Source organism: Grammomys surdaster, unplaced genomic scaffold (genome assembly GCF_004785775.1).
Source record: "Grammomys surdaster isolate TR1022 unplaced genomic scaffold, NIH_TR_1.0 126278, whole genome shotgun sequence".
Lineage (NCBI taxonomy): Eukaryota > Metazoa > Chordata > Mammalia > Rodentia > Muridae > Grammomys > Grammomys surdaster.
The window spans coordinates 4,362,907-4,388,032 of NW_021621078.1; the positions used below are offsets into that span (position 1 = coordinate 4,362,907).

Genomic DNA, 25,126 nt, shown 5'->3' on the forward strand with positions numbered 1-25,126 from the left:
CTTTGCTTTTCCTTAGCTATACTTTCTTACTTCTCTGTGGGCAGAAACGTCAAACTTTTTTAAACATCCTAGTCTCCTTCATTGAAATGGGCACACTGGAGCAAGCATGGTGCCCATGACTTTAATTCCAGCACTTGGTAGGCAGCGGCAGGGTGGATCTCTGTGAGGTTCAGGCTAGCCTTGTCTACATAGCCAGTTGCAGAATTACATAGCAAGAGGCTGTCTCAAAAAAATAAATACAAAAGAAAGAGAAGGACATATGGGGTCCATTTCTCCACCTCTTCCTGACCAGTTCCTGGCAGTCTACACTCTGCCTCCTGACTCATTGCCCTATAGCCATAGGGCTCCTGACTCATTGGAGCTGGTGGACACCACCCAGTGTTAACCGTGACAGAGCTACCCCATTCCCCCCTGTGACCATCATTCTCTTGGCCATCTCCTCCCATGATCCTCATGATTTTGTAGGACCTCTAAATGCCCTTTGCTCTCTAACCTTTTTCAAATGGTGTCTTACAAATCTAAACCAGGTTCATCCAACTGCCCGCCTGCTCAAGGTCTCTTTGTTTAGTTCGGTCTGAGACAAGCTCTGTGTATCCCTAGCTTCCCTGAAACTCTATGTAGACTAGGCTGGCCTAGACCTTACAGGCTCCTGTCCACACTCGGTCTTTTGGAACTCTGGTTCAAATGGGGCTTCTTCAGTGCTAGGCAAGTGCTCCTATTTAGCAGCACCCAAACTCTAACCCTGCTCAGTGTCTACAAGCACAAACTGAATTACTTTCCCTTCAACCCACTTCCAGTGTCCCCTAGTCTCAACGAATGGCAGCCCCCATCTTGTCCCAGGCCTATCAGGACCCATCATGTAAGATCATTATTTGTGGGCTGGATAGTGATTTTGGAGCCAGCAGGAAAGCCCGGCTCGCAGCGCTCCAAACCGTCACTGCGCGATCTGGCTTCACTGGCCGCGAGTCCGATACGGGACAGAACGCAATGAAAGAACAACCGGCACAGTGAACACCTCAGCACGAAGCCCCACGCTGCGCACGCCTACCCGCCGACGAAGACCGCACAGAGCCCCGCCCCGTCGCGCGGTACTCCCAGCAGCCAATGGAAACAGCTGGTAGGCCGTCACTCAAACTATAGCCCGCGCATATGGGCGGGCCCCTCTAGCCTCCGCCCACCCGCGAGCCACTTCTGTTAACCTTCTCGACCAATAGGCATGGTCTGCGTGAGCAGGGGGCGGGGCAGCGCGACCCACAGCGCGGGAGCCCAGCTTCTAACCACGTCGCAGGCGCCTATCGCAGGCTTGTCGGTCGTGTCTCAACTGACCGGAGGTAACATGGGGGCCCTGGCAGCCAGGCGCTGCGTCGAGTGGCTGCTGGGCCTCTACTTCGTCTCGCATATCCCCATCACGCTGTTCATCGACCTGCAGGCGGTACTACCGCCAGAACTCTACCCTCAGGAGGTGAGGCTCAGGGGTCCCCTCGTGACCGTCCCGATTTCTGTTGGCTCCGTGTCTGACTTCGGCTCCAGCCTGCTGTCCCAAGCCGTTGACCACCGCTTTGTTCTTTTCAGAGCGGAACTGAGGGTGGCAACCCAATGGTAGGGCGCATGCCTAGGAGGTCCTGGGTTCGAGCCCCATGTACTCACCAAACCTTTGCAAACCCTTTGCCTGGGTGTGTTTTACTCCCATGGTTTCACCTAAGACAGGTAGCTGAGGGAAGTTGCCTGGGTGAACCAGTGTCTGTCACTTGTTGGATCTTGTGTTTGGATGGGCTCTAAAAGGCCATTGTAATCCCGGGGGTGGGGGGAAGCCCGCGTAGAATAAAGTGACGGAAGGGCTAATTAGCCTTGATTAAGTGCTGCGTGGCATTCATACACTCCTTCTGGGTCTGGATCTAGCTTGAGGAGCAGTTGAGGAAATGCTGCCTTTTCAAGTCTGTTGTTTGAATTGAGTTTGAAAATGAGCTACTGTTCCCTGCGCATTGGAGTATTCTTTGACCCAAACTGGAGGAACCGCCCCACTTTACCTGGATCTGTAAACTTCCATAGAATTTCTGCATGCTTCTCCAGTCGACTGACATATCCACCTAAAGATTTGATTTTATCTCTGACATGCTCTTTAAATGTTTCTTCTTTGCAGGGCAGTTCTTTAATCTTAAATCTGTAAATTCTCAATGGTATCTGCAAAATGACATGTGCCTTGTGTCCTCTGAGAGGACATGACACTGGAAGAGTCACCTACCCAACAAAGTTAGTGGTGACACCATCAGCAATGTCATCCCCGCTCCCTTAAGTCTCTTTTTAGTTTGTTTGTGGAACCACGTAATTTCGAAGACCTTTGATCTATGGGGAAAGCCGTAGGTAATATGTGGCAAGAGCACTTGTCTGTGGAGTTGCTTTCCCAAGAACTGGCTGCCTATCTGGGCATGTTGAGGGCCCTATGAATTCTACTTTTTTCCCCTTAAAGTTCATTTGAGTCCATTACAAGAGGACCTCAGGCTGGGCCATAACTGACATACCACCTGTATGTAGCCACAGCTTAAGATTGTAACTCAAAGACTGTAGGAATAAGGTTATGGCTCCTTGGTAAAAACATATGTCAGCATGCATGAGGCCCTGGATTCAAATCCCAGAACAAAAAGCAATGTGTTAAGTGTGTATCAAGTTGTGTTGATTTGTTAACACAACAAAACCTCTAGATTTTCCACTGTAAGATAAACACACTGAAGCTGCCTTTATCCACCATATCCTAAATTTAGTTGGCTTTGAAGGTGTTAAGAGTGCCACCTCTAGGCTATTTTTTGTGATGTTCATTTATTTTGTTTTAGGACAAGATTTCATGTAGCCCAGGTTAGCCTTAGACCAAGTATGTGAGGATGGCCTGGATCCAGGATGCTAAGTTTGACAGGCTCTTTGATAGAGGCACCCTAGCTTCTGGCTCCTGTAAAGCCTAGGGTGGGCGACTGCAGTCTCCCCTGTAGCACATCAGCCTGCATCTGCAACCTTTGATTGATTGATGGCAAGGATGAGACTGGACTGGAGCCAGAACCAGACTGCTAACTCCAGCCTTGCAAACCTAGATGCTGTGTACTTGTTCTTCCACAAATACCCAGCTGGTCTTGAAAAAGATAAATGAAAATAAACTTATTTGTAATATTAGGATTAAAGTGTACATAATGTCACCACAGAGGTTAGATTTACTTCCTTCTACCCCCCCCCCCAAGAAAATTCAACTGGTTTCTGCATTTGAAGTATCTAGCTTTTGGACTTGGATATGCATTTGTGAAAGGGAAAATGTCAGGATGGGTCTTTCATTTCCTTACCAAAAATTGGTAGAGGAATAGCATCCTGAGAATCTTGTAAGCAGCTGACACTAGCTCTACAGTAACATGCCTAGGTTTGTGCTATCACAGAGTTAGGAACAAATGTACAGTTGTACTAAGATGGGATTGGAAAAGAAAACTTACCGTGCAGAGAAGGTAACATTTGAATTATGGCTAGTAAGTTTCTATTAGTGACCATCTAGGCCAACGGTTCTCAGCCTGTGGTGGTAACACTTTTAGAGTTCTAATGACGTTCAAGGGGTCGTCTAAGACCATTGGAAAACATACTGCACTACTATTCATACTTCATTACCATTATGAAGTAGCAACGAGAATACTTTATGGTTGGAGGTCACCTCAACACGAGCCACTGGAGCATGTATGTGACTGCTGCCACCAGAGCTGTGCAAGGGACTCTTAGCCGAGGATATCGGTGCACTGGAGCCACTGAGCCTGTGCAGGCCGCGAGGCTGTACTCACTGTGACCCTGTCTCTTTCCAGTTCAGCAACCTGTTGCAGTGGTACTCTAAGGAGTTCAAAGACCCTCTGATGCAGGAACCCCCGGTGTGGTTCAAGTCCTTCCTGCTGTGTGAGCTTGTGTTCCAGCTGCCTTTCTTTCCCATTGCAGCATATGCCTTCTTTAAAGGTTGGTACAGTGCGGGAAATCCTAGCTTTGCTCAGAAATCTCTTAGAGTGAACCCCTATAACTTGAAGGATCTGGTGTCCACTAGTATATATGTCACATCGAACATTAAACAAGGCTCAGTGAATATCCTGAGCTGGGCTGTCTCAGACATCTAAAAGTCCCTCCTATGAAACCCAAGGCCAAGGCCAAACTTGTTCTCTCTTATTACCCACTACTCACAAACATACTCTCTTTTACCCTTGCCTTACTTCCCACCGAGGTTATTATATTGCAGGAGGTGTCATGCTAATCCCCGATAGAGCTTAACTGCTCATCTAAAACGGGCTGGAGAGATGGTCAGCAGTTAAGAACACCGGCTGCTCTTGTATTTTTGGTTGTGAGCCACCTTTCCCAGCCCTACTAATTGCTCTTCTAAAGGACCGCAGTTTGGTTTCCAACACCCACATGGCAGCCTGTAACCATTCTGTAACTCCAGTTTCAGGAGATCCAACACCCTCTTCTGGCCTCAGGACACTAAATACATGCAGGCAAAACACAAAAAAAAAATGCCTACTTGTCATCATATAATTAGTGACTTCATGAAGTAGCCATGCCTCCCCTTGGAAACTAAGCTTACAGAGTGGAAAAGCTGAGGGAGGGTCCCTTCCCTCTGTTTTAGATCAGACTGGCTGAGCCGTTTGCTGCTTCAGTTTACTTACCGGGCTAGACGCCAGCCCTTACCCTCACTGGACTGGGTGGGTCCTGTAAGCTTGCCTGTGGAGCAGTGCAGCACCTGGTTTTCATGTGTATAGTGAGTTTCCACTAAGAGGAGACAGAACCATTGAAGTGAAAGGAGCAGATAAGCAGGGATGATGAGGCAGAGCGTGTCCCAGCCACCCTTGGAGTTGTCATACCTCCTAATTACCCTTTCCTCTCCCTCTGCTTCAGGAAGCTGCCGGTGGATCCGAATCCCTGCAATCATTTATGCAGCTCACACCATAACAACTCTAATCCCCATCCTCTATACATTCCTATTTGAGGATTTCTCTAAAGCTGCTGCCTTCAAGGGACAAAGACCTGGGAATTTCCGTGAACGACTGACCCTCGTAGGAGTCTATGCCCCTTATTTAATAATCCCCCTTATACTCCTCCTGTTCATGCTTCGGAACCCTTACTACAAGAATGATGAGAAAAGAAAGAAAAAATAAGGGACAGCCACTGGCCTGGTGGGGAAGATCCCACAGCATAGTTGCCTTTTGGACAACACAAGAAAACTGCTCTGAACCCGTGTCAACAGCATTTGAAACACCAACAACAGTGCACACGAACAAGATAGTGACAAGAGCCTTGCCACGCCTTCACCTTCCAAGGGCTGAACAGGCCACCAGCAGGGGTGTGACCAAGTTACAGCAAAATGGTGCCAAAGCTCTACCACAGCACTGCTAAAAGGACAGAAGAGAGAAGCCGGTTAGCTCCTGACCTAGATGTACACACTTGATTAAGTCCTCAACTCGACCTTGATAGTCGACAAACGAGCAGGATTTTGTCTCTTTAGCATCTTTTAACATGGTTTCCTGCCCACACCTCCACCTCTGGGAGAAAAGTTTATTGTAGCCTCATATGAGTCCAAGCCAGAAATGGGTTACAGTGGAAGGAAGGTACTCCAGTTCTGTCTTGAACAGACTGCCTGGTCTCTGAGTTATTCTGGTGCTAGTTCCATGAACCACTCTCATACATCCCTACTCTGGCATCTCACAACACTGGGCTCCCCAGTACACAGATTCGTCCTTCCCATTCTATCCAGTGAGGTTAACTATGACTGCCAGTGAGCGTGTGCTGTTTGTACTACTGGCTTTCCTTACCGGTGGGTGCTAGGTAGTGCTGGTTTGCTCACAAGCCATATTGCTGTGGTTATCACTGTCTGACTTGTATGTCCAGTCCAAATAAAGGTAGCTGCTCATCACTGCCTGGTTTGTTGTATGGATTGGGGGTGGGGTAGAAATACACAGCACCACGGATGAAAGACCAAGGCATTTGCAAATGGTATTTATTGCTTTTCCTCAAGAGCTTTGTGAATGTACAAAAAAAAAAAAAAAAAAAGTGGACCAAAGTTTACAGACACTTAGTTTGTGCTGAGAAGTCAAAGAAGTGAGGCCCTGTGCTGCCTGGCCACTAGCAGTGGCTATGCACTGTGTTTACCAGCTACCCCCTTAACACACTGCCATGACAAACATCAGTCAAATCACTGGAATGGTACAGAGGTTTGGTTTTTGTGTTTTTGATTGGGGTGCTTTTTTGCCTTCCTGATCTTAAACTGAAAATTTCAGTTCATTTCTGAAAAATAAATTGGTCAATAAATTCATTTTGTTCTGCTTCTACTTTACACAAAGCTTCATATTCAACCCGATACCTGAAAAACAAAATTGTTAGAAGCTCTGAAAAGAAGGAAATAAAACCACAATTCTTTGAGAGTATAGAGATTTAAACAGCTACAAGAAGCCATGAGTTGAGAATGAAGGCAGGACAAGAGTGTCAAATAAGCAAAGCCCTATTTAGGGCCACCCGGGAGAAACCTCTATCCCTAGGGAAGGCATGGGAGGTGGCCTCAGCCCTTGTTATAAGAACCAGTGCTCACACTATGGGAGGCCATTTGGAATTAACCAAGTCCCCATTTTCTTCTATCAAATTTTAAAGTCTTCAGGACACCCAGTGAGATGCTTTGCCTGGGAACTGGTGAGGAAAGCTGAGGTGGCAGAGAAGAAAAAGGAGAATTGGCAGTTTAACATGGCTGTTTACCTTTCTAGCTGCATCTTCTTTTCTGCTATCAGTGCCTGGAGTTGCTGCTGTTGGGCTTCTCTCTGCTTCGCTATGGATTTCAGCAAGTTCCGAGCACCAATGGCCTAAACAACATTACCAAAGAAGGTGTGGTTTTAAACTCATCTTAAGTCCTCCAAGGGAGAAAGGACATGGTTTTAATGGTTAGTCACTCGATGCCAAAGCACCTGGTGCAAAATGGCACGAGCAGTCAGGCCTGCAAGTGTAAGCAGTGGCCTATTGGGAGGCATCATTTAGTCTTGGGCCTTTTACCAAGTCATCTGTACCAGGCAATCTTTCATGTCTTCATTTTTAAAAGGAGGGTAAAAATACCCACCAGTGGTACCATGAAGATCAAAGGGGGCAGTAACAAGTGTGCACTGGCGGGGCTGGATAGATGACTCAGTGGTTAGGAGCACTGTTGCTCTTGGAGAGGAGCCAAGTTCAGTTCTGCCAGCACCTACATGGCAGCTTATGACCCTGTAACTTTGTTCCAGGGGATGCAGTGCCGCCTTCTGACCTCCAAGGACATGGGCACACAAGATGGTGCACATACATACATACATACAAGCTAAATAGTCACACATATAAATGAATATAAAACAAAAAACAGGACCAGAGAGATGGCTCAGTCATTAAAAGCACTATCTGTATTTCCAGAGGATCTGGGTTCAATTCCCAACACTCCCATGGCAGCTCACAACCTAACATTTCTAATTCTAGTTCCAGAGGATCTAACACCTGGGCTCTAGGTGCTGATGTACAGACATTCACTCACATTGAAATAAAGACTTTAAAAAATACTGGCATAAGAGCTCACCACATTAACTTGGCCAGCATCTCTTATTAAACACCTGTTTTAAACAGATGAGCCCACCATCCATACAATAAGCAGCAGGGTTTCTGGCCAGGACCAACTGCTGATCTTACCTTCATCTTCTCGTTTTCTGCTTCTTTGGCAAGCTGATCAACAAGCTCAATTAGGCCACCAACAATTTTCTGAAACTGGCCAATTTCTTTAAGGAAAACAAAACATTCTTGTTAGTATTCCTTGGAAGTAGGGAGGGAGGAGGTAACTACCCCTTTTAAATTGTGTTGCAGCAGCCTGATGCCCACTAACTTAAGCCTCCCACCATTTGGTCTATGGTGGGACAGGCGCCAGGGCTAGACTTTGAACATAGATTACAGTGTGGACCCAACCTTACCTGTCTCAGAAAGGACACTCAGAACACAAGTGCAGACTCTAGACTGGCTAGACTCAACAATGGGTTTCAGTAAAAGGTGGTGTGAGAATTCCCACCTATAACCATGTTATTTAGGCACCAGATTTCCCACTTGCTTTTCCAGTGCCTTTGGTATGCTGGAACCCTGTTTTATTTTATGAAAGTAAGTCTAGAGAAGGCCAAAGCATGCAGGAACCACTAAGCTAGGAATAGACATTAAGCTACCTGTCTCAAAACCATAGCCCAGTAATCTCTTACTTCAGCTGAGTGTATGACACAGGCCTGGAACCCCAGCATTAGGGAGGCTAAGTTAGGAAAATCATGTGTTTGAGGCCAACATACAACATACATAATCAGGCCTTGTCTCAAAAAAAAAAAAAAATTCCCTGGCTCTAGTCAAATCTGAATATTCCCACGGGTACTGGGCTGGCTTAGCCACCGGGAAAGGAGGCTTCTTAGAGATCAGTAGCCTAGAGGTCAGCACTGTGCTGAGCTGCTCCTAGAGACTCCACTCGCCACCTCTAACTCCAAACAACACATCCTGCCACCAACAAGTGAGGTCACAGTGTATCATTTCATCTCCCACCTCCAAGTCGTAATTCTTTAACATGAATGTTTTAAAGATTTAATTATTTATGTATATGAGTACACTGCAGTTGTCTTCACACACACCAGAAGAGGGCATCAGATCCCATTACAGATGGTTTTGAGCTACCATGTGGTTGCTGGGAATTGAACTCAGGACCTCTGGAAGAGCAGCCAGTGCTCTTAACCACTGAGCCATCTCTCCAGCCCCTTTAATGTGAATTTTAAGGTTGCTAAAAAAAAAAAAAAAAAAGAAAAAAGAAAAATCACAGCATATCTAAAAACACCTCCTCCCTCCCCCATCCAAAGCGTTGCTTGGAACTATGTGGGTCTCCATGGCAGTGTAAGAGGGCAAGCAGAAGGTGGGGTACACATGGGAATCCAGAGACCAGGCTCAATCCAGGGAACAAGCAGACCCAAGAGCAATAGTCAAGGTCGGGTAATGAAACTGCTCCAAGCAGACGACACCGAGTCTCCAAATGATACTCACTGTCCACAAAATCCTTGCACTCTTCCTTCAGCTCTATGGTTTGCTGGGTAACCTCTGGGTCCAACACCCGAAGCTTGTTCAGCTCATCAAAGTGCAGCCCTGCCTCGCCCAAGATGTCCTTGGCCATAGCTGCAGAGAAACAAGTCCCAACCAAAATTTCATCCCAGACACCCGAGATAATCCAGGCTCCACCCCCTTCCACAGCAATCCCCAGACACCAAGGTCAAGCCCTCCTTAAACTCCCCATCCCCTCTGCCTCCGGCTCTCAGCCTCACCTGTTTCCCTTCCAGGCTCCCTAGAGAAGTTCTGCTTTGAAGGGGTGATAGAGGCAATCAGGAGGTATGTCATAGGAGCAAGGGTCAGGAAAGAATAAAGTCCAGTTGCTTGTCACAGGCATCGTTCATTCAACATACATTTCTTGAGTGCCTACTACATGCCGACACTGCTAGATGCCAGGGTGTAAAGATGAATGCAACATGGTGCCTGCCCTGGAGCAGCACAGTTTAGCTGGAGGAAAACAGACAGGTAAACCTAAAAGACTATATTGCATTAAGTGATTTTACAGAACTATCACTAAGCAAGGAGAAAAGACAACAGCAGTTTAGCTGGATGCAATTGGCCTAAGCTTGGAGCCACAAGCGGAGTCATAAATCCCTGCTTATGTTCCCAAAAAGGCTTTTCAAATGCATGCCCTGAAATGACAGAAAAAAAGGAAAACAAAAAAAATCTGTATAAATTTAAAAATTAGAGTTAAAAGCTAGCTATGGTCATGCATGACTCTAATCTCAGCAACTAGCTGTGTCTCAGGAAGACTGACACACGTTTAGGACCAACCTGGGCTGCATACTGAGTTCCAGGCTATTCTGTGCAAAACAAGACCTTGTCCCACCACCCCCCCCCCAAAAAAAAATTGCCCACCTGTGTTTTTCTATTTGGACAAACAGTTTGAGTATTTAAGAGCTACCAGGGACTCACTGGACCAGGTACTATGGAATAGTTCGGATAATATGAGCATGCAAACACTTGTTTGAACTTCTACCACCTTCTGAATTAGCATGCATTTATTAAAAAACAAAAACCTGTTGAATCCCAGCTCCAAGGACAGAGTGAACACAGCATCTCCAGACAGACAGTAAGCAAATAAACACAAACTGGGATCAGAGTATGAGAATCAGCGCTCAGTGCTCTGTCAGGATTCAACAGGAAGAACATACCTCAAGTGGGCAGAGAGATCAACAAAAGCCTTCAGAAAAAAAACAATCTGAGACCTAAACATGTCCAAAAAAAAATCTAAGAGAAGGGAGAGGTGCATTCTTGGCATAGGGAAAAGCATATGGAACATCCTGAGGCTAGAAGAGTGACACAAAGGGTGCTGGGATCAAAACAGCAAGCAGTAGATTCCAGCAGTGCTTATCCATCAGAGTTGCAAAGATCACTGCCTTGGCCAAATGGAGGGAACAGGGAAGAGCAGCACAGAGGCGTACCTTCCAGATTTCTCACTGTGAGCCTACCTAGCATCTCTAAGCAGGCTGCCTGCAGGTAAGTGGCACTCTGATAATGTTTGCAGAATGAATGAATTCATGTGGAAACAGTAGGCTGTAACAGAAGAAAAGATTTGAAGCCGAACAGGAGTTCAGAAATCAATGATGTCTGAATTGACAGAATTTAGCAATGCTTAATGCAGCACTTTGGAGAAAAGTGAAGAAAAGAGCCAAACACGATTGCCATGAATCTGGATTGGACCGAGTGTATGGCCGGAAAGGACAGTTTAAGGAGATGGGCAAGGAGTTGCAGGGAAATGGTACACAGCGGACTGTCAGAGCCCCACCCCATCCCTAACTCCCCACCACAAATATGTTTCAGGGGACCTGGGATTGAGTTTCCTAAGCATGAGGGCTGTGCCTGGCTCTACGCTCCCTGGCTCTCCCAGGTCCGCAGGCACTACGAATAGTCGTAGGTGTGGGGTTTGGAGAAGGCGTAGACACAGTCAGAAAGGACTGAGCAAATGGCGTGGCTGTCTTTCTAAGTTATACTCCTGGAATGTCCGAACCTCGGTTCCCCAGTGACATCGAGGGAGCCACGCTCTCCGGCTGAGCTAAGTGTAAACCCGCTCCCTAAAAATTCCAGGGTGGGAAAACAGCCGCTTTCGACCCGGGCCTGTCAATCCTCAACGCCGGGTCACGTCGGCCTCCTCTCGTCCCAAGTCCAAGTCCCAGACTTTAAATCACGACCTACCTGCGGAGCCGTCTCGGCGGCGCGCTGCGGCCCGGACGACTGTCGGTAGAAGCTTCTCTCCGGTAACTGCAACCGGGGGCTGCCACCGATATAAGACCTATAAGCCACACGTCACCCCAGAGACCAGAAGCACTAGCACCCGCCCACTCCGCGGTGCTTGCTGGGAAATAGATGCAACACGAGATAACGGCCCACTAGGCCCAGAAGCCTTTGCGCAGGGGGCGGGGACTACAACACGGGAAGTAGATTTGTTCCTAAACTCGGAAGTAGAAGGAAGTCAAACTTCAGGTTTTCGACCCCACCGCTAGCTCGCGCGCTGTGCATGCCGGGTTTTGTAGTCTGTGTCCCGATCTGCAGGGCTGGGCTGTAGCTCCTGGGTCGGCGGGCGCAGGATGTGAGCTCACAGCCGAAATTGCAGGCAACCGCAGGCCAGGGGCGGCACGGAGTCCGCTTGCCACTTGGCTGAGAGGAGAGGCGCCTCCGCGGACGGTGAGAACCAGACGTGTGGGTGCAGAGGGGAACTACAGGCTCTGCCGAGTTCTGGGCAAAAGGCACGGGACGTCGCGCGGGGATAAAGTTCAGGTCTTCTGGGGATGGGAGGCACCGCAGATTTCAGTTTCTCAGAAGACGAGGGGTGTGGCGGGAGAGCAGCTTTCGCTGCCACGAGAGACTTGGGATGTTTCTCCATTTCCAAACAGGAGATCCTTTGGGTGAAACATAAGCGTCGCTTCCACGATTTCTGACCTTTCTAGCCAAAATCAGCCTTCCCACCTTCTCGCCGTACCTCGTATCCTTCCCTTAGGACCCCAAGTCTTTGGACTACCGCAATCGTTTGCCCTTTGTTCTGCTTGGCTTCGCATTAGGTTCCCATAGAGACACGTGTATGTATGTCCCCAGCCCCAGGATTACCCCTCTCCACAGGCAAAGTCCAGAGGAAAGAGCACTGAGACTATCAGTGGAAACTTCATCCTCTCAGAAATTTCTTTCTAGGGCGTCACCTGCCTTTGGACTCTTGGAACTCATTGGTCTGGGTGGAATCTGGTCTGACGTCATCTAGGACTCAAAGTGGCTGCTTTGTAGGAAAAGAATAGATTAGCTCCGGATTTGACTTCCTCAGTTGGCAAGCCTAGTCACTGAGTTTCTTTGATTTGGCAGAACGTGTTTATGTGCTTCCTTGATTCTGGGGAAATAGGGATTGCACACAAAGTATGTGAGGAACTTGCTAAAACTTGTTAAGGGGTTGATTTTTTTCCCCCTTTGAAGTAACGCACTCAGTCGCTCACCATTCTAGCATTCTAGTATTCCTGTCAGTCTCCCGGAACTCATTTCATCCACGTTCCATCACTGAAGCAAACAAGAAGCCATCAAAAGGATGTGCTACTTAATATAGCACCACCCTAGCCTTCTGACAACCCCCCACCCCTGACTATTCCAAGGACATACCGAAATCTTTTTAGGTTCAGTTTTAGTTTAACAAGCTGATATATATATTGAATACTTAAAAAAGAATGCCATTCTTGTTTGAGGACCAGTGTTCTGGGTTTTACCTATAAGACGGAGGAATAACAGGAAACGACTGAGCGATCCAGTGGTTAAAGAGGTTGGTTCCACTTTGGGTTTTGTTGTTGTTTCTGTCTCCAGCATTGCTTCTGTGGTCCAAGCCTGAATATATATATATATATATATATATATATATATATATATATATATATATATATATATATCATGTACATGCATGCAGCAGCACCCAGAAGACGGTGTCAGATCCCCTGAAACAGGATACAGATTATTGTAAGCCTATTGATTTGGGTACCTGGGTCTACTACAAGAGGAACATGCACATGTTCTTGTCCATGAGTCATCTCTTCAGCCTCTAAAACGTGTTTAGATAGGAGCTTCACTCTTTCTGTCTAGACTGTACTTCTCAGACCTTAGCTGAAATGTCATCTTCAATTGGTCTCATGCCTAAGCCTGATAATTCTCATGCCATTCCTGTATTCTCAGTGACATCAATCACCTCTATAACTGTCTGCCTCTTTGTTCCCTCGTTTATAGCGTGTCTTCTAGTCTGTTTTTGTTTGAGGTAGGGTCTCTCTGTGTAGCCTGTAACTTCCAGTGCTGGGATTAAAGGCATGTGCCACCATGCCCAGTTAGTCTGTCTTCTTCCACTGGCATGTGAGGTCTATGAGGCAGGACTCTTCTGTATTTCTTCTTTTCTAATCCCAGTGTTTGACACACAGTAGGAGCATAATAAATACTCACTTTATTTATTTATTTTTAATTCTTGTTGGGCTGAGGATGAAGTGAGCTTGCCTAGCATGTATGAAATCCTGGGTTTGAACAGTGTATTTATATGGTTCCTACTGCTTAATATAACAGGTTTCAAATAGTTTTGTTGTCAAGTGAATTAAATGAGATAAAATATATACACAATGCCTATAAAATTCAATGCCACAAAACTAAGCATGAAGTGAATACCTTTTTTTGGTGAATGGATTTTAGTGTTTTTATTTTATTTTTTTAAGTTAATTTATTTATGTTTGGTTTTTCGAGACAGAGTGTCTCTGTGGAGCCCTGGCTGTCCTGGACTTGCTTTGTAGACCAAGAAAGCTTTGACCTCACAGATGCCTGCCTCTGGCCCCCGAGTGCTGGGATTAAAGGTGTATACCATAAGCCTGGCTTGTTTTTAATTTTTTAAAGATCTGCTTTTTTAAATCTTATGTGTATGGGTGTTTTGTTATCTGAATGCCACATGTGCAGTCCCCATAAAGGCCATAAAATGGCATCAGATCCCCTGTTCTCCTCTGTGACTGGTGTTACAAATGGTTGTGAGCTGTTATGTGGTCTGGGAATTGAACCCGGGTCCTGTGGAAGAGCAGCTAGCTGGTGCTCATAACAGCTTAGGCATCTTTTCAGTATGTGACTTTTTATTACTACTATATTCTTTTTGTGTTTTAAAGGCAGAGGTTCTGCTATCTGGCCCAGGTTGACTTCTGTCTCATTCTGTCTTCCAGGCAGGGCTTGGATTTGAAGTCTCCTGGGGTGCTTGCTGGTATTACAGAGGTGCACCACCAAGAACCTAATAGTACCTAATGATAGTTGGGGTTGGTTGGTTGGTTGGTTGGTTTTTTCAGGCTGGGTCACTTGTATCCCAGGCTGGTCCCAGACTCTAGGTAGCTGAGGAACTCCTGATCTCCCCGCCTCCACCAGCCTATGCTTGGATTACAGGCACGGGCCATCCCTATCACATTTAGTTTACCTGCTGCTGGGAATCAAATCCAGAGCCTCATGCATGCTAGGCAAACATTCTACCAATTAGGGTACAACTTAGTCTTCTTTCTTTTTTAGCTGTGACAGGGTCTCTGTAGTCCAGACTGCCTCAGCCTTCCAAGTGCTGGATTATAGGTGTGAGCCACCATCCTTGGGCTGGTTGGTGAGTGGTAGTTTGGAAAAGCCAAAAGATTACAGCCAGGAGCAACGGCACTGTCATTTAGCCTCAGCACTCAGGAGGCAGAAGCAGGTGGATCTTTGTGAGTTTGAGATCAGCTTAGTCTGTATATCAAGGCCTAGAACAGCCAGTGCAACCTCATAGAGATACCTCTCATAAAAACCACTACCCCCATCATCATGTAATCATCCCTCCATGTCTGTGTGGCACTGACTCTAGTTTTTTTACAAATACCAAAATCTGAGAATGCTCAAGTCTTTTACATTAAATGCGGTCATATTTACAAATAATCCATGCATACACTCCTGAATTCCTTCTATCTTCTCTGGCTTACTTAAAATGCCTAGTACGATGTAAGTGTATCAAGTATGATATACAGTGCTGTACAGATAGTTGTTACACTGTGCTATTTAGGGATGGTAACCATGGTAAGTCTATATACTTTCAGTAAAAATGCAATCTTTTGTTCATTTTTGATAGAGGTCTGTGTGGTCTTAACTGTCCTAGAACTCCCTCTGTGGACCAGGCTGGCCTCAACTCAAGAGACTGACCCGCTCTGCCTCCTGAGTGCTGGGATTACACTTCCATACTCACCTTTTATTTAATTTTTGGATTTATGAGACAGGGTCTCACGATGTAACTTTGGCTGTCCTGGAACTCCCTTTGTAGATGAGGCTAGCCTGGAACTCACAGAGATCTGTCTGCCTCTGGTGTGTGCTACCATGCCCAGCTAGGACTTAATTTTTTTTTTTTTTAACATTTAGACTTCTTTCAATCTATATCCTACAGGTTTAGAATTTAGAATATAAATTGCAACAACAAAAACAGAATAAGATCTCATGTAGGCAGTGGTGGTGCATGCCTATAATCCCTGTACTCAGAAGGCAGAGGCAGGCGGATCTCTTTGTGAGTTTGAGGCTAGCCTGGTCTACAGAGTGAGTTCCAGGACAGCCATGGCTACACAGAGAACCCATGTCTTGAAAAACCAAAAAAGAAAAAAACTGAAAGCAAACCAGGAGGAAGAATCAACTTTCCCTTTAGTCATGTCTCAAGTCTCTGAACTGTTAATGTTTTCCTTTCATTTTTGAGCTTACTCATTTTTAGGGTCATCATGTGTGTTCTCCCCATTCTTGGTGGGAAGGAAGAAAAAGGGCTCTTGGGAAAAAGCAGCAAAATAGCCATCTCTGTTCTGCCTTGGGTTTTGTTGTTGTTGTTGTTTGTTTGTTTGTTTGTTTGTTTTTTGAGACAGGGTCTCTCTGTGTAGCTCTGGCTGTCCTGGAACTCATTCTGTAGACCAGGCTGGCCTCGAACTCAGAAATCCACCTGCCTCTGCCTCCCAAGTGCTGGGACTAAAGGTGTGCGCCACCACTGCCCAGCATCTGTTCTGCCTTGAAAAATGGTGACAATGACAGGAACCTGGGGCAAGGCTGGTGCCAAGAAAGGGGAAGGTCAGGAACCCCGGTGGGAGCTCAGGTAACTCCTGCCAAGCTCCCTGGCTGGCTGCCTTTACTGCCGGCCCTTCCCATGCTCTCTTAAATCCACACTCATTTTCCTTCCTGAATCCTGGCTTCCTTTGGACTAATGGTAACCTGAATCCTGAAGGGGGCTACTCCTGAGACAGGAAGTGCATCCTGTTTCCCTGGCTCCTGGGAAACTCCTAGGCTGGCTAGATTCCCAGTTGGTTAGTCTGGAATCCTGGGAATCTTGGAAAAACATTTTCTGGAGCCATTCTGGTGGGTCCCAGGGAGATCTGTTCATCTGACTCTTAGCTAGTCTTAAGGGTTTGCCTTGCAGCCAGGAGCAGAGCTGGTCCTAGAGGAGCTGGTGAGGTGACCAGGGAGACCATGTTCCCAGACCTGGCTCCTGGTGCTGTGCGAACAGTGTGGAGGCATTCTTCCTGTTGCCCAGTGTCCTAGAGAACAGTGTGGGGGCATTCTTCCTGTTGCCCAGTGTCCTAGAGAACAGTGTGGAGGCATTCTTCCTGTTGCCCAGTGTCCTAGTTTGTATTCTATTGGTGTGATAAACACTGGGACCAAAAGCAACTTGGGGAGGAAAGAGTTTATTTGGCTTACACTTCCCAGGTCATAGGTCTTTGTTGAGGGAAATGGGGAAAAGAACCTGGGGTTAGGAACTGAAGCCGAAGCTACAGAGGGATGCTGCTTACTGGCTTGCCAGCATGCCTTCTTATGCCACCCAGGACCACCCTCCCCAGGATGGTGCCCCCACCCCTGCTCCTCCTCAGTTATTAAGAAAATGCTCCCAGAGACTTGCTTCCAGGCCAGTGTGATAGAGGCATCTTCTCAATCAAGGCTCTTCTCCCAGATGACGTTAGCTTGTGTCAAATTGACAAGAATCTAACCAGTACACTGAGGAAGGGCTTATCTAGGAAGTAAACTGTGTCAGAGTTCCTGTTGCTGTCCCTCCTCCCTGTGACCTCTACTCTGCTGACTTCAGTGTTCTCTCTACCTTTTGCTTACAGTACTGAGAGTATGAGGCCCTGGCCTTTGCGGGCCCCTCATTTGTGACTACTTCCACCACGGCAGAGCCTTCCAAGCCTACCTCCTGCCGTGTGGTGATCTACCTGCAGCGGGAGATGTCAGGAGACACCTGTCTGTGCCCAGCCTCAGGGGCCAAGCCTAAGATAAGTGGCTTCAAGGGCGGCGGGCTGGGCAACAAGTATGTTCAGCTCAATGTAGGTGGCTCCCTGTACTACACCACAGTGCGGGCCCTCACCCGGCATGATACTATGCTCAAGGCCATGTTCAGTGGGCGAATGGAGGTGCTGACTGACAAAGAAGGTGAGACACTGCATCCGGGCATGCTGGGTAAGGGAGAGGAGGAAGGGGGCCTCCTGATCGGACTCCAGGGCTGGGCTTGAGCCCAATAGATCTAGAATATATATCTTTTCCTCTTCATACAAGTCTTAAAAGAGCTTCAGAATTCCTTGAAATTGTACTCAGACTGAGTATGGTTACATATATAACCCTAGTACTTGGAGGTGGGGACAGGAGGATCAGAAATTTGATACCAGCCTCCACTACATAATGAACCCGAGGCCAGCCTGGGCTATATGAAACCTTGTCTTAAAAAAAAAAAAAAGAAGCCAGGCGGTGGTGGTGTACACCTTCAATCCCAGCACTTGGGAGGCAGAGGCAGGCAGATTTCTGAGTTCGAAGCCAGCCTGGTCTACAGAGTGAGTTCCAGGACAGCCAGGGCTATACAGAGAAGCCCTGTCTCAAAAAAAACCAAAAAAACAAAAAAAAAAAAAAAAGAAAAGAAAGGAAGGGAGGAAGGGAGGAAGGAAGGAAGGAAGGAAGGAAGGAAGGAAGGAAGGAAGGAAGGAAAAGAAAAAGTCAAATAGAATCCCAGAATGCTTGATGCACATACTTGATTACAACACTTGGAGGTTGAGACAGGTCACTCTCAAATTTCTCAAATCCGGAACAACTTTCTCAAAGCTGACATATGTATTTACATCCGAATAGGATACGATTGTCATAAACACAGTAGAACCTGGGCAGTGGGCAAAAGGTAAGCAGAGACTGGTTGTTTTTGTATTACCAGGGTGGCCCGAGTAGTCCCAGCATTAGACATCCAATCCTCCACAGAGTCCTGAAGATACCAATTCCCAGACTCAGGATAGGGAAGAGCAGCACTGACACCTAGAGTCTCTGAGCCACCCCTTGGCTTGGGCTCTGGACTCTCCTCATATAGTTCCTTCCCTTGCATCCTGCTGCCTGCCTGCCTCTCTTGGGTGGCCTTCGCCAGCACTGGACACAGCTGGAGACAAACAGTAATCCTGTGGGACCCCTCTGAATCTCTAGGCTGGATCCTCATAGACCGATGTGGAAAGCACTTTGGCACCATCTTGAATTACCTCCGAGATGACACCATCACCCTCCCTCAAAGCCGGCAAGAAATCCAGGAATTGATGGCCGAAGCAAAATATTACCTCATTCAAGGGCTGGTGAACATGTGCCAGACTGCCCTGCAGGTACGGGGAGTGTTGGGTGGTTTGATGCCATTGGGAGTTGTCCCTCTGGGACATGAGGTCTGGCTCCTGGGAAGCTGTGTTGGAAATGAGGTTGATGTCCAGACCCAGTCAGAACGATGGGGAGATGCCCAGGCCCAGCAGACTGCTGCTAGGGATTCAGGCTTGGCAGCACGAGTGGGCTGTGCCTCTAGATAGCAGCTTCAGTTTGCTGGCAGTGGGGAGCTGCTTCCTGGCTGATCAAGAACGTCATGAACTGTCTCGTACCTCCTTACTAGGCAGGGGGTGACTGTGGCAGAGGCCTGGGGATGTACCTGGTTAAGCTTGACTAGCACAGAATCCTAAAGGCAGCTCTCTGCTCTGTGTTTCACCCAGGACAAGAAAGACTCCTACCAGCCTGTGTGCAACATCCCCATCATCACGTCCCTGAGGGAGGAGGACAGGCTCATTGAATCCTCCACAAAGGTGCTGGGTACTCTGAGGGTCTGGGCCCAGGGCCACCAGGCTCCTGGCCTAAGCCTTACTCTTCCTTCCCTCACAGCCTGTGGTGAAGCTGCTGTACAACAGGAGCAATAACAAATACTCATACACCAGGTATGGCAGGCATCTTCTTCGCAGGGGCCCTGGGGAGGCCGGCAGAGGCAGTTAAGAGGGCTGAGCACCCAGGGCGGGCACTGTGCAGCAGGCCTGAGGGATTTCACGGGATTCCAAAACGCACATCATGGGGCTGGGTTTTGAAACCACCTTTGCTACAGGTGATGCACAGGGATAGAAGGGAGCTCAGGGTAGAAGAGACATTTGGGATTTGTTACGTAGCCTGGTTGGGATGTAGATGTTAAAACATGAAACATGCCTGTGTCATATCAAGAGCATGCCAGGAATTATCATCTCTATTGTCTTAGGTACCAGATGGATCAACACCTACTTGATAATAGATACTGCCAGCTAGCCTCATAGTGGGTAAAGAGGGATTCTAGGAAGCTATGGGCTGAGTCCTGGCGCCTGTGCTTCTCACTGCGCCCTCACAACAGGCCATGGTTAGGCAGGCCCAGGCAGCTGCAGCTTGGTTCTAGACTGTCCTGGTCCCTGGTGGACAATGCATCATCCCATGGCAAAGAAGGAACGCTGTGACATTCGTACTGAGAGACCCTTTCTTCCAGGCTTACGGAGGGGTCACTTCGTTCTCTCAGTGCTCTCTGCTGTAACTGAGAGCCAGATCCACTCCCTTCCCTCACAGGCCCCAGTCCCACAGGTTGCTCTCCACCTCCCTGTCCCTCTGCCTTATCTTCATTTCGACATGATAGGACCAGGGAGCAGAGAACCTAGCGCCTCCCAACAGCCTACTTGTTCTGGAACCTCATTGCAGGCCTGCTGGCCTTCTGGTTTTTCAGCAACTCTGACGATCACCTGCTGAAAAACATTGAACTGTTTGACAAGCTGTCCCTGCGCTTCAACGGTCGCGTGCTCTTCATCAAGGACGTCATTGGTGATGAGATCTGCTGCTGGTCTTTCTATGGCCAGGGTCGTAAGCTGGCGGAAGTGTGCTGCACCTCCATTGTGTATGCCACAGAGAAGAAGCAGACCAAGGTATGTAGGGCTTTCCCTTGCCGGGGACAGATCACACAGACTCCAAGATGGAGAACTGGTACTGCCCACAGCAACAGCAGGGCCACGTGTACTTTCCCAAATATGGTATGATGGTGCCAGGTAGGACAGAGCCCGGACAGAGAGGTCAGAGGATGGTCAGAAACTGTCAGCAGCTGCTGAGGAAAAAGTCCACTGAGCAGCAAAGAGCTTTCTGGTACTGGAAGGACCAGGTCTTTGAAGTCACAACTCAGCTTTCAGGTCTGGTCCCAGCTTTTCTCAAATGTCTGACTTTGGGGAGCCACTTAAGCCATGTTGATCTGTTTCCCTGCTTGCAGACATGGGAGTGAGTCTGAGTAGCCAGTACATGGCAAGGTACAGCTCAGAAGCAACAGTGTGGTGTGCTTTCCACTTCCACACTGCTCCTGCAGCCAGGCAAGTGAGCATGGTGTTCCTGGTCAGCTGCTTCCTAAGCCGATGGAGTGAATCACAGGGCCCCATGAGCCTTTTATGTATTTTTTTTTAATTTTTAGTTAATTTATTAATTTTAATTCTTTATTTTTGAAATAGGGTCTCTGAAGCTCAGGCTGGAGCTTGCTACATAGGCTAGGTCAGCTACAAATACATGACATTCCTCCTGCCTCAGCTCACTAGTACTAGGGTTGTAGGCATAGTCCACTATAGTCAACTGCGGGAATTACTTGATAGGGGACAGTGTACATAGACTCAGCTCCTCCCTTTCTGCACATGTCAGCAGGTGTCCTCCCTAGAGTATACACTTGGAGACAGCAGGGTTTTTACTGTGTGGAATGCCACACAGGTTATCTGGAAAGTGATAGGAAGAAGGGCTCAAGCACTGAGCTCCAAGAAGCTTAGCCGTAGACTGCTACCTGGTCTCCTGAGGGTTGTCACAAGGCAGCTAATATGAGGTGGCAATCTTTGGCAGTGGGTGTAGGGGCAGGAGAGGGGGGAAACCAAGAGTTAGCCAAGGATCTGTGACAGTGGAGTCAGGATCCAGCTCCTGAGCAGCAGCTGAGCAGCGGCAGAGGTGCCAGGGCCTGTCTTCTTCCTAGATGCTCTCTCCCTCTCCCTCATACTCCAGATATGAGAGAGGCCCAGCTGGAGCCATTCTCGGTCAGAAAAGCAATGAAGTGGCTTCTCAGAGCTGCTCCTTTATGTCATTCATTTTTGTTGGTGGGTGTACACTGCCATGGCATGTGAGTGAAAGACAGGACAGCTTGAAGAGCTCTCTCCATTTGGGTTCCACCATTTGTGTCCCGGGACCAAACTCAAGTTGTCAGGATTGGTGGCAAGCACCTTTACCCACTGAGCTCTCCTCTCTGCTCCTCCATCCCTTTTTTGAGACAGGATCTCACTAGGTGGGCTGGCTTCAAATCTCCATCCTCCTGACCTCAGCCTCCCAGGTAGCAGGGATTATAGATGGGCATCACCCAGCCGGGCTAAGCAGATGCTTTCTATTATGTGTTTGGTTGTTTACTGTGTTGGGCTAGTCACTGGCTAAAGAATGTATGTCTTTCTTGCTATGTTGATAACTCTTAAGAGGTGTTAGCTCAAGTCAGCGTACCTAGAATCATAGTGCTTAGAGGACTAAGGTAGGACTCCGATTCTGGGGCAGTTTGAACTATAAGGAGACCCTGTCTCAAAAAAAACAAAACCAAAGAAGGTAGCTATTGACACCACTGTACACATACAGAAAGCTCAGGCTCAGTCTGGCACCTAACATGGAATTGTTTGTTCCTGGACATGCCCATGCATACTAGTCTGCAGTTGTGGGATGGTGTAGGGTAGCCGGAGGTGTCGATCTCGTCTCATGTTCCCTCATGCTTCCCTTGTTAGCCGGGCAGCCACCTGACTCCTCCGTTAGGTGTTTCCTCACTAAATGAACCTCACTCTGTCTTTTCTGTTCACTGCAGGTGGAATTTCCAGAGGCCCGTATCTATGAGGAAACGCTCAATGTCCTGCTCTATGAGACCCCTCGAGTCCCTGACAATTCCTTGCTGGAGGCCACAAGCCGTAGCTGTAGCCAGGCTTCCCCCAGTGAAGATGAGGATACCTTTGAACTACGGGACCGTGTCCGTCGCATTCACGTCAAGCGCTATAGCACTTATGATGACCGGCAACTTGGCCATCAGTCTGCTCACCGTGACTGAGACCCTTAGGAAATCAGGGCACAAGAAGTCCTATCTGCCACCCTGTGGAACATACCCATTGGCCACCCTATGCTGCTCCTGCTAGCTGGGAGCCTGCTCTAGCGTTTACAGGTGATAGCCCTGCTTGGGAGGTCAGGGAGCTAGGAAAGGCCACATTGTCTTGCTTGGTCCCCCTTCCCCAGCACTTCCAGAGGCAACCCCACTTCCTGCCAACAGGGAGCTACTTCTGCTCTAGGGTGAGTGCACTGACTTCCCACCTCCTGCCAAGAACACTCCTCGGCCCTTAGCTGAGTGCCCTTTCTTCTGAAGAGCTCCTTTAGTTCCTCAGCTGAGATCCAGGGGAACAGCTCTGTTCTAGAGGAAAGGAGGCTTCTGGTGCTGTGAGGACCCATTTTTGAACAAAAAAGGCAGCCTTTTTTTTCCTAAGCCATTTAAACATTGGCATGACCTGGATTTTTGTTTTTAAATCTAGATGTTAGCATGGTGGCCGTGCCTATAATCCCAGCTATGAAGAGGCCAAGGCTGGATAACAAGTTGTAGGCTAGCCTGGACAACATAGCAAGACCCTCAATATAAAATTTTAAAAAGAGGGCTAGTGGCATGACTCAGTGGTAGAATACTTGCCTAGCAAGAGTGAGGCCCTAGGTTCAATCCCCAGTACTGCCAGCCTCACTAAGTATCTAAGAAACGACTAGTTTCTAGTCTGAGGGAAAGGCTAGGACTAATGTCCCCTGCAGAATGCCAGGACCCCATCTAGCAGGCACACACACTTATACTCTCACCCCACCCTTTTCAATATCTTAGGACCCATCTTTAAAGCACTTTACATGTCTATCATTCAGGAGAATCTACTATGCCTTGACCCAAAGCTTTTTCTGACACTGATCCCCGCCTTGCAGAATCTGAAGGAAAGGCTGAGACAGGAGGGTCACAAGTTTGAGACCAGCTTGTGCTATGTAGTTAAAGTTCCAGGCAAGCCTGGGCTACATAGAAAGACTTTGTCTCAAGAAAAAAGTAACTAAACTAACCAGCTTTGGCTTGTCAGCTTGACTAGCCAGCCCAAAGAATACCAAGAGGGAAAGGATGTCCAAGTTGAAGATGGTTTTAACAGCATCCTGTGGGGAAAGATACCCTCACCCCTACATTGTAGTGTCATATCACCGACTCAGATTTAACAAGATCCTTTGGTCTGAGCCTCATACTTGGGTACGGTCAGCTCTAAGACATGCTGTCTCCACAAACCTTAAAGCCAGAAGCAGTGATGCGGGCCAAAAACAAGCTGCAGAAGGCTATGGAGCCATCAGCTGAAGCCAGAAAACTCCTGGAGCCCCGTGCTGCCAGCAGTGTCCACAGCTGTGGTACAGCCCAGACAATGTCTCGGTTAATGTTCTGGCTCTGGGTTCTGCCTAGTGATGAATCTCCAAATACATAGTAACTCACAACCTAAGCCTTTCAAAGGCCTTTCTTTTGGGTCACTGACTGTAGAAGTACCAAGATCTAGACCTGGTATAAAGTCTTCCTTTGGGCTTTGGTTTCCCTCCCCTTCTTTGCTGGGATTGGCCTCCTTAACTGGTTTCTTTCCAGAGGAATGTTGTCACTTGAGGGGGCTGTTTGTAAGTCTAAGGAAGTGTGTGACCATCACAGAGTGCTCAAAAAGGAACACAGATTGTCTGCTGTATCCCTTGACCACTCTTACGATTGCCACATGGGCACACATAGCTCGCCTCTTAGAGCCTATGGGCAGATGCCAAGTTCAGGGTTGGGCTCTCATGAGGCTCTGACATGACAGAGCAGAGGAAGTGGAAAATGTGACGTAGTAATCAGGCATGTTATGTTAATCACAGTCTTGAATGTATAAATATCTCTAAGATGCTTGGGTCAGGCACCTTAGTGATGAGCAGCTACTAGTTCTTCCAGACCTCACTGGAACTGAGATGACAATCCAGTTTTTTTGTTTGTTTTTTTTGTTTTTGGCCAAATATAGGCTTTGAGTCTTTCCCCCAGATGTTGGAATGTTACAGTGTGAGGCCACCAGTCTGTTTTCTCAGCTGTCCCTGAGAAGCCCTTCAATATTCAGATTCCCAGCTCCCTGCTGTGGTTCCAGTTTGTCCCTTTACCTCCACGCCCCCTTTAGCCTCTCTGGTGCTTTGACATCCATTGCCTCTGCTGTCCAGTGCTGTCTAGTGTTGGGCTGAGAAAGCCCAGCAGCAGGAGTCCCGGGTTAGACATTCATCTTCTTTGACAATTTCTCCTTGGTTTAAGGGAAACACTAATCCTGAAGTGATCTGGACTTTGTGGCTTATGGGTTTGTGGGATTTCCCAGTCCTACGGTAGTTCTGGCAGGGATGGTTTTTTTGTTTTTGTTTTTTGTTTTTTTTTTTTTATCATAGGCTGCCCAGGAGAAGAACATGGCTGAGGGTCAGACTGGAAGCTGCTAACACCAGCTATGTGCTCTGTTGAACCTGGGATGTGACTGGTCGGCCTGAAGGGTAACACAGGCTCTGGCACGAAAGAATGTGTCCTTTATTACATACTCTTAAGTGATAGAAGTAAACACTAACTTCTAATAAAATTGTTTTACACTGCTGAGCCATGTTTTCAGTGAGTAGCACCTGGCCAGTTCACAGCTGTGGGTTC

General features: G+C 47.7%; 3 protein-coding genes across 4 annotated transcripts; 2 read left to right on the forward strand and 1 right to left on the reverse strand.

Annotated features, from left to right (window-relative positions):
- Positions 1-1,260: 1,260 nt before the first annotated feature.
- Positions 1,261-6,048, forward strand: Tmem97 (transmembrane protein 97). The gene is made up of 3 exons (XM_028759414.1): positions 1,261-1,462; positions 3,825-3,969; positions 4,897-6,048. The coding sequence occupies exons 1-3, from the start codon at positions 1,337-1,339 to the stop codon at positions 5,154-5,156; spliced, it is 531 nt and encodes a 176-aa protein (XP_028615247.1). The 5' UTR covers positions 1,261-1,336; the 3' UTR covers positions 5,157-6,048.
- Positions 5,968-11,509, reverse strand: Ift20 (intraflagellar transport 20). 2 transcript variants are annotated; one of them, XM_028759415.1, is made up of 6 exons: positions 11,296-11,509; positions 9,336-9,567; positions 9,061-9,189; positions 7,693-7,778; positions 6,745-6,848; positions 5,968-6,358 (listed from the first exon to the last, which is right to left on the reverse strand). In XM_028759415.1, the coding sequence occupies exons 2-6, from the start codon at positions 9,406-9,408 to the stop codon at positions 6,277-6,279; spliced, it is 474 nt and encodes a 157-aa protein (XP_028615248.1). In that variant the 5' UTR covers positions 9,409-9,567; positions 11,296-11,509; the 3' UTR covers positions 5,968-6,276. The 2 variants fall into 2 exon arrangements, with proteins under 2 accessions (XP_028615248.1, XP_028615250.1); XM_028759417.1 differs by lacking the exon at positions 9,336-9,567 and having other exon boundaries at positions 6,022-6,358; positions 11,296-11,421.
- A 187-nt stretch (positions 11,510-11,696) lies between these two features.
- Tnfaip1 (TNF alpha induced protein 1) lies at positions 11,697-25,078 on the forward strand. Its single transcript, XM_028759413.1, has 7 exons — positions 11,697-11,784; positions 17,223-17,541; positions 18,568-18,737; positions 19,110-19,199; positions 19,276-19,328; positions 20,126-20,321; positions 22,253-25,078. The coding sequence occupies exons 2-7, from the start codon at positions 17,337-17,339 to the stop codon at positions 22,487-22,489; spliced, it is 951 nt and encodes a 316-aa protein (XP_028615246.1). The 5' UTR covers positions 11,697-11,784; positions 17,223-17,336; the 3' UTR covers positions 22,490-25,078.
- The last annotated feature ends 48 nt before the right edge of the window (positions 25,079-25,126 follow it).